Source organism: Cladophialophora carrionii, assembly GCF_000365165.1.
Source record: "Cladophialophora carrionii CBS 160.54 unplaced genomic scaffold supercont1.8, whole genome shotgun sequence".
In the NCBI taxonomy this organism is placed as follows: Eukaryota; Fungi; Ascomycota; class Eurotiomycetes; order Chaetothyriales; family Herpotrichiellaceae; genus Cladophialophora; species Cladophialophora carrionii.
This window is the reverse complement of record NW_008481833.1, coordinates 1,152,573-1,167,207: the sequence shown is the minus strand read 5'-3', so window position 1 is coordinate 1,167,207 and position 14,635 is coordinate 1,152,573. Positions and strand designations below refer to the sequence as shown.

The following is a 14,635-nucleotide window of genomic DNA, read 5'->3' as shown; positions in this document are numbered from 1 at the left end:
GAGCGTATATATACCCGTGTGTCCTGCACCACGCTCTGTTCGCTCTGCTCGCTCTGTTGCTGTGCCCCCAGGGCCGACAGAGCCTGTCACGTGACGGTCCGCAGCCAATCCTGGTTCGCCCTGTGTTCCCTCCAGGTGTCCAATGAACGTAGCGAGTCTCTGCTTGGCGACTCGTGGCCGGTCTCCTGCGAGGCCGTGTGTAACAGCATAGTTCTAACGTGCTATCTCGGTTTCCTTGCTTAGCTCGTCTTTATAATAGGCCGCCTTATACATCTAGGCGTCGTTGGTAAGCTGTTAAAGGCGTCGTTATAGTTAGCGGGTGGAAATGCGGAGGTTATACTCAGCGATCTAGACCTTGAGTGGCTCCGTTCGGAGAGGGTTTCTTTAAGGGTTTAGCAGTATTTTGGTCTGCTTTTTTTGAATTCGAGAAGGCCTACTAAGCTTATTCGATAGCTGCCGAGTATATCGATACGTAACATCGCTAAGAACATTACGTTGGTGGAGCCAGTCTTATATAGTAGATCGATAGTAGCTAGTACGCTTATAGAACTCGCGCTAACTTTCACCCTTTAGCCTATTATTCCAGATACTAAAAAACCGAGTCTTTTTTAGTGTGTTAGCCTCGCCGGGGCCTGTTTTATTAGGCGGCGTCATCGGACGGTAGTTTGCTCGTATTGGTGGTGCCATAGTTATGTATAAAGGAGTGGTGGTGTTGCGAACGCGTGGGTAAACAAACCCGGCTAAATTTCGGGTGGCCGGGTAATTCTGACACCCCCTGGGTGCCTGCCCTTTACCCCTGTCGGCCTTCGCTCGGCGTACGTCAAGACTTGGACCAGACGATCTCGACAATGTAGACAAAGATGACTACCGCGGATGGGTCCAGAGATGGGATACGAGGCCATGCCAGACTAGGTCAGAGATATATCAACATAAATGTGCGGGACCTGTATGATATCTGCTTGACGGGGGATGTGACACACTCTTCTGTGCTGGCTTTCCACATTGACACTTTGAGAACGGTCGTCCATGTCGGACCACGACTGCAGCGCCGTCACCTATGGCTATGTTGACCCTAACTGGCCTCGACCGGAGACCGATGACTCCGCCTGCATTATCATATACGGGTGGGTAGACTGTCATGGCCTTGACTCTCCTTCCGACGTAAATGCTCATACTGATGCTTCGCTACATTGTAGATATGTCCCCTCGTTGGCACTGGGTATCTTGGGTGTCGTCCTCTTCGTCATCGCCCTGTTTGCGCACGTTTGGCTCCTCATCCGCCATCGAACATGGTACTTCAGCACCGTTGTCGTCGGTCTAGTCATGGAGATCGTCGGTCAGTTCTGTTCCTCCCCTCTTCCGTGAAGTCTATCCTGTCATGAAGGAGATATTGGCGTCCATGCTGTCCACAGCGATTCGGGCTGACAATGATGCGCAGGCTACGCCTTTCGGTTGCTCGCCTCCCAAAGGAATCCCTACGCGGTGTCCTATTTCGTGGCCCAATATTTCTGCATCGTGGTTGCCCCAGTGTTCTTTTCCGCCGCCGTATACACCATTATCTCGGTCATGATTGGCGTGGTGGGCAGGAAATACGCGCCGCTCTCACCAAGGGTGATACTATGGGTGTTTATCGTCTGTGATGTCGTGGCGACGGTGGTGCAGATTACCGGTGCAGCGTTGGTGGGGAGAGCCTATTCCGACCAGGAAGATCCGGACACGCCGAACAACATCCTGCTCGCAGGTTTGGCATTTCAGGTCCTTTCCTTCGCCGTCTTTGTCCTTTGTTTCTGGGTTTTTGTGTACCGGGCCAGGAAGGTCATGGAGACGGGTTTGCGCGTCTTTTCGGCCGCGGTCATGGTGGCTACGATCGCGGTATATCTGCGAACATGTTTTCGGCTGGCCGAAACCGCTGAGGGACTCCTGGAGTATTTGTCCACCCACGAGCTCTTCTTTGGGTGTCTCGAGTTCTTGCCTATAGTGTTCGCTGTATATGTCCTCATCTGGTGGCATCCAGGCCGGTGGTTGGAGAAGAGCTGACCGCGCTGGCTGGCCTTGGGGTGTCTTTGCGGTCTCAAATGAGCACCGAGTCTGCATACAGTGTGTCTTTGGTGGTGTTGAGCAGGGCGAGATATTGGTGGGCGACGGCCCACCGTGTGCCCATCGTTTCTAGCACCCTCCTGAGAGAATGGTATGCATCAGCCATTGGTTTCAAGCCCGTCTCGTTGGCAAGCCAGGCATAGATCGAGGCTGCGAAATACAGACAGTCTCCAACCAGCGGACTGGTCGCAGCCGGGTTCGCCAGCATGCTAATATGGAATAGCTCGCTGAACCGCAGGACATCGGCTGCCAATGTTTTCAAGCCCGCTATGGCGATGGTCTGCATTTCGGTCTCTTCTACCGTGTGCTGGCCATGGTTCGACTCGGTACAGGCAAACGGATCACAAAGATGCATGAGACTGCTGTAGCAAATCGCTAGAGGCGTCCCATACCGCTCCGGCGCCCGTGCGACATCATGGGGAAGAAGATTGGCCAAGGCTTGAAGTGTGCGATGCAGTTGGATGGCTTCGGAGAATCGCATGGGCGCGTCGAGGAATCGGTCGTTCAGCAGGCGGATGAGTCGGCCGAGTAAATGTGTCGCCTGACATGAGCGTGCGAACGGGCTGGCTCGCACATTTGTCGGTGTTGAAACATATAGCGGTTCACTGGTGCTGAGCTCGCCTTCATCCCACATGTCATCGTCCGCAGGCAGAGTTTCGTTCCGAACAGGATCGTCAGTCGCCAGAGGATGGCCGCGGGAGCCGAGATTGACATAACTAACATCGCTTAGTCCATGGGTCGTGTACTGAAGGGGGGCTGGGACATACCGGTCAAGCAGCATTACCGTCCACCAAACCCGTTTCATCTCTTCGAGTTCGGCCCACGCTCCCGGCTTTCGTCTGAGCAGTTGAGGGGCATTTTGTCGGTCGTTGATGCCGAGGATATGACCCAGCCGGGCGCAGTGCCCCGTGGTCAGGTAGGCCGCTGGGTATATGCCATGACCGATCTCGTATGCGGCGATTAAGAGGTCGGCTTGGAGCACTTGCAGTGAGACCACGCCGAACGAGTCCACCATGTTGAAGTAGCTCTTCGTCAGACTGTAGAGGGGCGAGCGAGCAGCGTGCGGGCCAGCTTGGGGCACCTGTGTGATCAGTTTCATCGAGAGCAGCAGAAGTGCCAGGTCAAGGGTCAGTTCCATGCCCGGGTTCGCCAGGGTCAACTGCATGCGCTTCTTGGAAATAAAAGGCAGCCAGACGTGGACGTTGGCAAAGTATCGATCCACGACGTCCTGGATATCGAGGATCGAGACCCCCACCGTGGCCGCGACTTCCGGGGGCACGGGGATGTTAGGTTTGAGGACCGCCATCTGGGCGTCCTTGAAGACCTCGCCGTCGAGGAAGAAGGCCGCAGGGAACGTGGCATTGCGGTCGGTAGGGTCGACGCAGCTGGCCGGGCTCCTGCTCACGGAGCGCATGGGCCCGTGCCAGCTTTCAGACCGGCGGCCCTCCAGCCGGGCCTCCAGGTCGGCGATCTTCTGCCTCATGGTCGCGAAGTCTTCAAAGGTGGGGTTGGGGGTGGCTTCGGAATAGTCACAGGCGCGGGACATGCGGCTGCACAACGAGCAGCTGGGCAGCAGCTTGTCGCACTTGCGCTTCTGTCGACGGCACGAGACGCAGGCCTGAGGCGCCCGGTCGGCTTGTTCTGGCGTGTCCAGCTCCATGGTGGGCGATGGTGGTGCAGAGGAGAGAGGTGAAGGCCGAGCGAAGACAAAGTCTGGCGGTCGGGCGGCCGCATTGAACTGAACATGGCTTGCATATAAATCCACCACCTCAATCCTCTCTGTGGCAAATGTGTGGTCGAGCATCACCCATCATCCATGCATCTACTGTATCTTCAGCGACGCTCTGACTAAACAGCCAAGAGCGCTTGCAGCCAATGTGGTAGGCGCCTATACTGGATGGCGTTGCAGGCTGCTTTAAAGCTCCGCCCGGTGGCCACGTCTGAGGCCCCGAAGGAGTATACTGCACCACGGAGTTAAAAATACAGCCTACTGTACCTCCACGGTGGCTTTCCGATCTATACACGGCCGCCCCAAGCAATCTCACGACGTGTACTTCTTCTGCAGCGCCTTCGCTATGGTTGTGAGCTGGATGTTGCTGGTGCCCTCGTAGATTGCCCCAATCTTGCTGTCGCGGAACATCTTCTCAGCAATGCCCTCTCGTACGAATCCCATGCCACCCATCCACTCGACCGAGAGTCCGCTTACTCGGCCGGCCACTTGGCTGGCGTACAGTTTGGCCATGGCCGCATCCGTCACAAAGTCTTCGCCGGCTTCCTTCTTGCGGGCGGCATTATAGACCAGCGCGCGCGCCGCAGCGATCTCAGTGTACGCTTGTGCCATCTGGTGCTGCATGCCTTGGAACTCGCCGACCAGCTTGCCAAACTGCTTGCGATCATTCCACACATATTTGGCCGCATTCTCCCAGGCTCCCAGGGCAAGGCCCGTCATCTGGGCGCCGATGCCGATCCGCCCTTCGTTCAGAAGACCAATTGCATACTTGTAGCCGTGGCCTTCTGTCCCAAGGAGATGCTCTCTCGGTATCTCGACGTCGTCAAAGTTGAGGACGCACGTGCTCGAGGCGCGGATCCCGAGCTTCTTCTCCTTCTTGGCAATGCTGAAGCCCTTCATGTCCTTGGTGACAACAAAGGCAGAAATGCCCTTGTACCCGGCTTCAGGGTTAAGGTTTGCGAAAACAAGGAAGAAGTCAGCCTCCATGGAGTTTGTGATCCACATCTTGGAGCCGTTGATCTAATGTCCCTGTAAGCATATACGAGACTAGCCGCGTCCAAGGCGGTCTGCTTGGGATCGACATACCTTGTATCCATTTTCTGTCTTCTCTGCCTTCGTCTTCAGTGCAAACGCATCTGAACCCGACGCCGGCTCAGAGAGACAGAAAGCCCCCACGGTGTTAGTGGCAAGCTTGGGCAGCCATTCCTTCTTGAACGCTTCACTGCCATACTTGAGGATGGCCGTCACCACCAGTGTATTGTGCACATCACACATCACCGAGACGGAGGGATCTACTCTGGCAATCTCTTCAATGCCCACAATGGCTGCGGTGAAGTTCATGCCCGCGCCTCCATACTCTTCGGGGATCTCAAACGCCATAAGACCTTGTTCGAACATTTGCTCTACCACAGTGGGGTCCATCTCTTCCTTCTCGTCCATTTCTCGCACTTTGGGAGCAACTTCTTCGTTGGCCCATTTTGACACCGACTCTGCCAGCATGCGCTCTGTCTCTGAAAAGTGGGTAATGGGAGTGGGAGAGAGAGAGTCTGTGTCGACATCGTCGGGCATGTAGGGTTCGGCATAGCGTCGTCTGGACGTGGTAGCAAGCGATCGCTTCGGTAACAGACTCCGTCGAGGCACAGACCGGGTCGCGGGAGCTGTGGAGGCAAGGAGAGTTGGAGCTTTGGTAAGAGGTCGCAGCGTTCTCTGAAAAGAAGCCATGTTGTGCGCTGGGGGTTGGACTGAGCGTGGAATGTGCTGATGTTGGGCAGTCCTTTGTATATAGAGGTCGCATACGAGACCAAGGCTCGGAAGGTCAATGTTCGGCGAACATGGCGCAGTGGTGAAAAACAATCTTGTTGTCCGAAGCAAATGCTTCGGAGAGTCCCTCGGCGCTCGGCTCACCCAAAGACACCGGGCAGAGCGGCTATTCAAGGCTTCGGATCCTATCTTGCAGGGCCCGCCATGCCTAGGCCGGAAGTCCTTGCACTCTTCATTGGCTCCTGGCTGAAGAACAAACTCGCGTGAGATCATTCCGCGGACTGAGAGAGCACACCGAGAGCAGACTCATGGGCTGGAGTGTCAATCCATTTCCTTCGTGGCGTCTGTACTCCGTACTTGTACCACACACACCCACAGTCCTGTTCTCCAGTGGTCTGGACTCAGGGTATTGTGGCTGGTGCACCTGTGGCTGGCGAGCCAACTGTGGCTGTGCCTCTGACGCAAGGATCGCTCAGCTGGCTTTGCCGCCCGCTTTTCGATGCGCTCATCCAATTCAATTGGCGATGAGGATGATGCCCAGCGCCAGGTGTCATGAATATATTAAGAAACTTGCTGTAGCCGCCGAGATTCACTCCAAGGTTTGTTCCTCTCCCTCTGTCTATTCCTGAGAAATTGTCCAGGCATTTCATTCCACCTGCGTCGGCGGGTTCGTTTGTACCCTCTGCTTTATCCTGTTATTCTCAGAGTGTCAAAGCCGTCTCACCATCGGCTTGCGACCATGTCAGCCGGTCACTCTGAACCACAGGTTCTGTACAGTGTCAACAACATCTCTGCATTTGCCGTCCAGAATGGCGAGGAGCATCCCATCACCACGTCGGGACCACAGACCATGTCGCTACTGATGGTGCCCACCGCCTCACCATTTGCCGACTTATCGACCGCCGAGCCGACCAGCAATGCGCCCGAAGAAGATTTCTATCTGCACCTCCATCTGCCTCCAGAAGTCGACCTCCCGCTGCCAGCGACCACCCAGATCTACCATAAACCTCCGAGCAGTTATCTCATTCCGCGCTGGGACCTAGGTCCCGACGTCGGCGCCTTTATCCGCATCCAGTTTCCCTCGATCGGCAGCGGACCAGGCAAGGTGACTCAAGAGGAGGTAGATACCTTCGAGACCATCCTTGCCCAATGCACATCGTTCCTCGAGCGGGTCAAAAGCATGCCCCCTGGCTTTGAGCGGTATGACCCTGGCAATTTTCGCCCGGGAGAGGGCTATATTGGAACCCCGAAACCTGAAAAGGATCGGACTGGGCAGCATGGCCAGATTGTGCTTATCGACGAGGAGAATGGAAGTGTCATCGGCGAGCTGCAGGACAACTATGCCGTGGTCGAAGGAGCAAACGTGAAGCCAGGATCAAAGAGTGAGTGCTTGCGTCGAATTCTATTTTTTTAGTACGTGCTGACCGATTACGTAGCACCTGTCCAGATTCAACTTCCCATGGAGGGACAGGGGAACCAGATCCGTGTGGACAACGTGTCCGAAGAGTACCTGGCCATGTCGAAACACCCTGCATACGCAAAATCTAGGGTGGTGCAAACCTCGGCGACTGCCTCGAGACTGATCGTCACTGGATCGACCTTTCTTGCGAGCAAGATGGCATCGGGCGCAGACTCGTTCCAAAAGAGCACCCAACCCAATCCGAAACCGATGACTTTCACGCCGGCAACTCACGCTCGCATTCGTCAGATCCACGCTTTCACCCAGGGCGCTGTCGGCCTCAGCGCTAAGACTGTTGGCCAGCTGGGCAGATACGCGCAGAATTTTGGCGCCTCCCTTGCTCGAAAAGGAGAGAAATCCAAGCGAGAGCCTGGGAAAGATTACACACCTGGCATTTTGAACAAGTCCATGATTGCCTTCTCCACCATCGCTGACGGCATCGACCAGGCGGGGCGGAATTTGTTGGCCTCCGGCTCCGCGGCGGCGACCAATGTCGTTAGTCACAAGTATGGTAAAGAGGCGGGCAACGTTGCGCATGGCCTGGCAGGCGGTGTCAAGAATGTCGGTCTTGTCTACATTGATGCAATGGGTGTATCGCGCCGAGCTGTGATCAAGTCGGTGGCCAAGGGTATGGTGGTAGGCCGCATGCCCAACGGACAACAACTCGTCGTTGGCTCGGGAGATGGAGGTGTCGTTCCAGCTGAAGCATTCGAGCCTGATCAGAAGAAGAACGATTATTACTCCTCCTACATGTACGGAGGAGCTTCGCAGGCTGGTGCAGGCCCGCCAGGTTATGGTGTTGAGAGCTATGGCAATGCTGCGACTGCACCACCGTCTTACCCTTCGGGAGTTGGTGAGCCACTGGGATCGACGTTACAGGGACAGAATGTGCGCGAGAAGCGATGACCGTTCGACAGGTAATGGGTATCTTCCATGAGATGCGAATTGTCGAGGACGGAGTGCTCTGGGATGTTTTCGAGCGCAGCTTCTGCTACTACTGCGTAGCGGTTTTTAGCCGGATGAAACAAGATGGTGGTGTCTACGCGCGCACACAGCAATTGATGAGACCCATGACAAGCTTCCGCATGTTCGCGCTTCGACGATTCAGTGCTCCGATTCCTCTTCCCTGAATAGGCATGGACCATGCATCCTCGCTGCACGACATTATTCGGCTCCCGCAGCTGAAACACGGACCCGGTGCCCGAAATCGAGCAATAATTGCTTTCATTTGCTGGTTTGTCGTGGCTGTTCTTTGAAGAAGCATGCATGGGGATCGCGGGCTACCGAAACAGTTGCCAGCTGTTGAACGCCTTTGCTATGGATCCACGACACCCTTGCTTCAAGATCGGCATCAGGACCGATACTGCACGAGCCGCTGCTGCATCATGCAAGAAATGGAGAAGGCCGCAGCATCCGACGTTCACATGCACTGATCTCGAGGCTCAAGGACCGCACGCCGGGAAATAAAGTATGGAGCTCAACAGGTGTGGCGCACGCCTATTCGTCCATACCCCAGAGGAGTTCGTTCCGCGCGCTCTCTCACGAGGCCACAGCCCACCAGCCCCAAAGTGTCAGTGTCAAGAGCATGGTTCGCGAGCCACTCATGGCTGCCAAACAAATCACGAGTCACGATTGCGGGCACCTATTTCGGCTGCGCGTCGACACTTGCATGCCCACAGCAAATCGCGTTTTGTCGATCAACGCGCAAGGAAATTTCGCTAGGGGAAATCAGGCCCAAGTTGAGGATCTAAGGTTTTGCTCGCACCCATGTTTCAGCTGGACCTGTGCCTGGATTCCAGTCCATCGAATCCTTCACGATCGATGATGAGATGAGTTGATAATTGCTGCTGCTTCGAGAATCAATCGCCGCCTCCGGCATCACCACCTGTTTCGTTGTATACACAGTATGCGCTGTGCCTATGGAGTATTCGTGAGTTTGTAGACAATGCAGAGAACAGTTCTGACCGAACAGCGACCATCAGTGCGCCCAGTGGAACGAACCACGCCAGAGAGCGCTCGACAGTCACCGGAAGAGTAGCGGCAGGCCTTGCAAAGCACAAAGATCGTGCAGTTAGCCGTGCGTTGCATGTCAGAATAAGAGGGCCAGGTGCCCGAGCTTTCGTCGACGACGGGGCGGATGCTTGGTCCAAGGCCAGGCCCTCGATTGAGTTGTAAATTGCCTGAAGCAGGTTTGATGAGTGGCCATAGAGAAACTATCGATGCCGCCGTCAACAAAGTCACACTGTTCACGTACCGTAGGTGTATTCTCACGGAATAATATAGTTCGCTTGGTGGACGGCAAAAGGGCTGTTTGGGAAGACGAGAGCAGAGTAGCTTAGCGTAGTTCCCGGCGATGCTCTAACCAAATAGTTACCGACCGTGCTGTGCCCTGTCGCTCGCTGCGTTGTCGTCTCCCTCACCGATCGAACCATGACCTCTCATGCCTCTTCCACCAACGACATCGCCTTGAATTCTCAGGCATATCATTCGACTCCCTAGACGGTATACGATTCATCGCACTGCCTCACCGCCATAACCATCCCCGCGGCCAGTCACAGCAAGTCTCCTCCTCAAGCTAGGCGCTTGATTCCTCCCTCACCTCAGGTTCCGCATCGCTAGCTTGTCCGCGATAATGACTGCAGCTCGTCCTTCGTCCTACCTCACTTTGATCGTTGTCTGTTGACGATCGATCAACGGTCTCCTCTCCTTCGATTGCAGACGTCGCGGGCACGGCGCCGGCGCTCACTCCTTCGTCCAGAGTTTGTTGTCCTTTGGAGACACTCCTCGACACGAGCTTCTCCAACGCTACACGCAAGACTCTCCGGCGGTGTCAACAATCAACAATCGGACACTCCATCGATCCTCACCATCACGCTTTACACAGCGCGTACTCTTGTGAAGATCCGTGGTCACATTCTGCGCCAAGAAAACCACGTCTTTGAATGGGCGACTCGTGTTTTTGTGAGCAGGCTTGAGACTTCAGATCTGCCCAAACCACTGACATCCTTCTCCCTTCAGTCTTCGACCTAACCACCCCAGAACTTTCCTAAATAATTCAGACAACACTCTACCGACGTCGACGTGCTGCAGTGTCCTTGAGACCGGTCGTGCGGGCCTGGTCGTGCGGTTCAGGCCACTGTTTTGTGTGCAGTGGTTGAGAAGATGTCAACAGACATGGCCACAGGCCAATATCGGCAGCGTGTCCCAACTTCCGCTGGCTATTCACAACCTGAAGATCTTCACTACGACAGCCACAATAGCGCAGATACTCGGGGCTATTACACCAATCAATCTGTGAGTTCACCACGCGTTACCCGATTTCGACAGATCAGTGACAAGAGAGAATACTAATTCTGCCTCACCAGTACTATTCCTCACATGACAGCGATGCTCTGGCATACCACTCTCAAGAAGAGCAAGTTCCTATCGCAGCTACCTCTTCCTATGACGCACAAACCACGAGTCTCCCTTATCACATTCGCAACCAATCTGCCGCTCATGATCAATATGATGGTCCACCGATCATTCCTGCTCGAACAACCTCCCAGCAACAAGGTTCCCCTCATGTTCCAGTAGCCCCATCGACCGCTCCATTGGAAGCTAGAGTGGCGGCGACGCGGCAGGCCAGACAAAATGCGCCAGAATCACAGGCCGGTCGGGTTCAAAATCGCGTCGGAGATTACCATGAAGAAACACGAGACCGGCCGCGGGATGATACAGCTACAGCTGCGGCATCTGCTGCGCGTAGCCGGAGAAAGGGTCCTGCAAGTCCCGAAGGTCCACACCGCGCCGCCAGCACAAGAGAACGAGGTGGACACGCCGCCCCGACTCAGAGCCGATCTGAGGCAACCATGCTGCCCTCCAACACCCCCGGCTCGCTGGTGCGAGAGTACAGCGATGTGATCAACAGAGTTGTCGTATCGGACCCGCAAGAAGATATCGAGAGAGCCCAGGAGAGAATCGCGGAAGCTCAGCCTGCGCCGATAGGCTCGGATCCCCGCAGTGTCCCAGAACTCAGTGATGATCTGCTTCCTCCGCCAGGTCCTGCGCGTCGCCAAGACTACTCCAAGTCGTCCCGAAGAAAGGATGTTCAATTCGGTGATTATGTGCTTGGACAGACCCTCGGTGAAGGTGAATTCGGCAAGGTCAAGCTGGGTTGGAAGAAGGATGGTAGTTCGCAGGTGGCTATCAAGCTCATTAGAAGAGAGACTGTGGCATCGAACCCTACCAGATTGCCCAAAATCTACCGCGAAATCTCCATTCTACGAGACCTAGCGCATCCCAATATTGTCCGACTCCATGAGATGGTCGAGACCGACCGACACATTGGCATCATCCTGGAATATGCTTCTGGTGGAGAACTGTTCGACTACATTCTCAACCACCGCTATCTCAAAGACCCGGCTGCAAGACGATTGTTCGCCCAGCTTGTCTCGGGTGTCGGCTACTTGCACAAGAAAGGCATTGTCCACCGAGATTTGAAACTGGAAAATCTTCTTCTGGATCAGAATCGGAACATCATTATTACTGATTTTGGGTTCGCCAACACCTTCGATCCCAAGGACGAGCTGTCAGACGAGATCGAGTACAACCTGACCAACAAAGAGTTTGTCCGAAAGTTCAAGCTTGATCGACTGGATGCGCGTGGCATGAGAAGAGGAGATTTGATGCAGACCAGCTGCGGTAGCCCATGCTACGCTGCTCCTGAATTGGTAGTTAGTGACTCCCTCTACACGGGCAGAAAGGTCGACGTCTGGAGTTGCGGAGTTATTCTGGTAAGTGGTCCGAACTGCGCAAGTGCCCTGTTTCAATGCTCACAAGTCACAGTACGCCATGTTGGCTGGATACTTGCCTTTCGATGACGATCCTGCAAATCCTGAAGGCGACAACATCAATCTCCTGTACAAGTACATTACCACCACACCCTTGACGTTCCCAGAATATGTCACGCCTCATGCACGAGATCTGCTTCGCCGGATCCTGGTCCCAGATCCACGCAAGCGTGCCGATTTGTTCGAAGTCGCCCGTCACAGCTGGCTCAGCGAATATCACCATGTGGTGTCTCATATTACTAGCAGTACGACGAATGTCGCTGAGATTGCCAACACTACGGTACTAGCAGGTAAGACAGTTTCTGTAAGGAGAGACAGGATATTTTCTGACTGATCATAGATGACGAAGACCGACCGACTGTCAACAGAAGCGCATCGGTTCGCGAAGTACCCACAAAACCCAGCCGCCCGTCTCCGGGTGCTCTTGCACACGCTCCAGAAGGCCTGCACCATGAAGCTGACGAAGACTCCAACGGTTCGCGACGGACCCGTCATACACTTCAGCCTGAATACGTCCCCCCACAGACGCACACAGCTCGTGGACAGACCACAGCCGCATTTGAGCCGACAAGCCGCCGCAGCCAAGAAGCTCCCCAGGTTGTTGCATCTGCACAACCGATTTCATTGTCAAAACCATTACCGCAGGATCCTCCACTCGAAACCCGGGAGCGCGCATCCACGCAGCAGAAGATTCCGCCTCCTGTTCGCCCCGGTCGAGATATCCCTAGATCGGTGTCGGACTCCACCAGCGCATTTGGCCAGGCTCCCATGACGATAAGCCACGGTGGTCAATATGTGACTAGGCCAAGTACTCAGGGCTCGTTGACATCAGCCAGTGGCCCCACCAACACTCGGTCTGATCTTCGTCTCCCTAGTCGGGGTTCGTATGGTCAGCCAGTCGCTCCTACGGTTGCTGCCACCAACGTGCAGGGCCGTGTTACGCAGCCGACCAAGACTTCTCGAGGCTACAACATATCCGGCCCTATTCCACAATCAGGTGCTCAGAACTCGATTGGTCAACCGATGACAACACCCATGCCACCGCCGGCCGAGTCGCAACAACCGCAAAAGCCTGCGCACCATCGACGATCGAGCACGTTGAGCGGTCTCGGAGAGCGCTTGTTTGGTAGATCCAATTCCGTCGTCAAGAAAGACACAGAGCGACAAAAGAATGGACGAAAATATCCACCAACCAGCATGAAAGAGTGGCCTTCGGATGCGCAACCGCGCCTGTCGACGGAGTCCAAGCGATCTTTCTCGTTCGGACTAGGCAGAAAGAAGAGCACGGACATGGAAAACCAGACAGAGAAGCCGGTACGACGATTTTCATTGATTCCTAACTCAATGTCATTCAAGGGTCTCATGGGAGGCGGAAAGGAGGAATACTCCTCCAAGCCAGGAACTCCTCAGGCTGATCAGTTTGCTCAGCAGACCCTGAATCGACCGCCGGTTGGACAAGAACACGTGGACTCGCAAGTTCCCAACACCGACGGTCAGTATGACGGATCGCGGCCCGTGAAATACAACAATTTCTCTCGTCCTCCGCAAGCACAACACTACCAGGCAGCAGAACCTGTTGGGTCTCAAGCGTCGAGTGATGTGTATGGTGGGACCGCGGTGTACAATCCACAAGGGCAGAATGCACACTCGCGTCAACGCAGTGAGCCCATGGCGCAAATGATGGCCTATCCAGACGTCGCCCAACCGGCCGGCAGACCGTCTATGCAACAAGGTCGTCAGGCTCGAGGGGTGCTGGTCAAAAACAACCGCAAGTTCACCGAAGCATATGATCAGGAGCAAGGCCCTACCCATCACAGCGGCAGATCGGGGGCTGTCAAGAAGGTGCAGGATTTCTTCCGACGCCGCCGTGCTCCTACCGATGGCGATTATCGTTGAATGAGGTGGAAAATGTCAGCATCTCTTCAGATCTGGGGAGAAAATCAGTCGGCTGCGGCAGCCATGCTTGGTCAGAGGATGGATATCGATTCTTCTTGTAATGATTAATCGGGGGCGGGAATCGGGTCTCAGCCTGTGCAACCGTGGGACCGCCCTTGTTTAGGCGGGAGCTCTACTTCCAGCGAACCTTGTCCTGTCTTTGGCGAGATTGGGCGGATTCAGCAACGGCCTTGTAATTGGGAGTGGTCTTGGACGTCTCGGAGCAAAGAGAAGAACGGTTCATGTCATCAGCCGGTGGCATTCCTTGTACGCTGGACAGTCTTGCACGCGCGGGAGGTCGGGTACGGTTGAGTGCGGTGTGCTGCTCGAGCCTGAGAGCTCGCAGCCTGCATTGATCTTGCTTGTGTTTTGCTGGGGATTGACTGCTTGTAAATCAAGCGTGGGATGGGCAGTCGGAAGATGGATACCCCCTACATAGCGTTGTATGAAGTTTGTCGAGCAAGGATTGAAAATACGAAGCAGCATTCCAGCGCAGGCTGTAAGGAGAATCAATCGCACTATCTCTCGGCGAATTTCCATGATGCTGATCAAGCCTCAAGCCAGTGACCAGCTCTCATCGCCCCACGTCGCAAGCCACGTCATCTCGCGTTGCCGGCAACAAGCTTGGTGTACGGAGTAAGCACCTACTGAACAACAACAGGCTAAGCTTTGTGGAGGCCGTTCTGCACAAGGTTGTGTCGACGCCTCAACACCCGCCAGTTCGTGAATCCCAATCCTGTCGCCTTTGACGGTGTGAAAAAGAGCCCAATGTCGCACGGACTACTGAACAGTCGCCAGTAGCGGGACCGACCTGCTTGTCAT

General features: G+C 55.0%; 5 protein-coding genes across 5 annotated transcripts; 3 read left to right on the top strand and 2 right to left on the bottom strand.

Annotated features, from left to right (window-relative positions):
• Positions 1 to 1,026: 1,026 nt before the first annotated feature.
• On the top strand, positions 1,027 to 2,037 carry G647_09074 (uncharacterized protein; the record flags this gene model as incomplete). The annotated part of the gene is made up of 3 exons (XM_008733379.1): positions 1,027 to 1,124; positions 1,197 to 1,336; positions 1,439 to 2,037. The coding sequence occupies 3 exons, from the start codon at positions 1,027 to 1,029 to the stop codon at positions 2,035 to 2,037; spliced, it is 837 nt and encodes a 278-aa protein (XP_008731601.1).
• A 34-nt stretch (positions 2,038 to 2,071) lies between these two features.
• G647_09073 (uncharacterized protein) lies at positions 2,072 to 3,757 on the bottom strand (the record flags this gene model as incomplete). Its single annotated transcript, XM_008733378.1, has 2 exons — positions 2,072 to 2,813; positions 2,865 to 3,757. The coding sequence occupies 2 exons, from the start codon at positions 3,755 to 3,757 to the stop codon at positions 2,072 to 2,074; spliced, it is 1,635 nt and encodes a 544-aa protein (XP_008731600.1).
• A 381-nt stretch (positions 3,758 to 4,138) lies between these two features.
• On the bottom strand, positions 4,139 to 5,548 carry G647_09072 (uncharacterized protein; the record flags this gene model as incomplete). The annotated part of the gene is made up of 2 exons (XM_008733377.1): positions 4,139 to 4,846; positions 4,913 to 5,548. 2 exons carry the CDS (start codon positions 5,546 to 5,548, stop codon positions 4,139 to 4,141), a joined length of 1,344 nt encoding a protein of 447 aa, XP_008731599.1.
• A 778-nt stretch (positions 5,549 to 6,326) lies between these two features.
• G647_09071 (uncharacterized protein) lies at positions 6,327 to 7,952 on the top strand (the record flags this gene model as incomplete). Its single annotated transcript, XM_008733376.1, has 2 exons — positions 6,327 to 6,969; positions 7,024 to 7,952. The coding sequence occupies 2 exons, from the start codon at positions 6,327 to 6,329 to the stop codon at positions 7,950 to 7,952; spliced, it is 1,572 nt and encodes a 523-aa protein (XP_008731598.1).
• Positions 7,953 to 10,220: 2,268 nt separating this feature from the next.
• On the top strand, positions 10,221 to 13,774 carry G647_09070 (uncharacterized protein; the record flags this gene model as incomplete). Its single annotated transcript, XM_008733375.1, has 4 exons — positions 10,221 to 10,340; positions 10,412 to 11,821; positions 11,874 to 12,168; positions 12,219 to 13,774. 4 exons carry the CDS (start codon positions 10,221 to 10,223, stop codon positions 13,772 to 13,774), a joined length of 3,381 nt encoding a protein of 1,126 aa, XP_008731597.1.
• Positions 13,775 to 14,635: the final 861 nt, after the last annotated feature.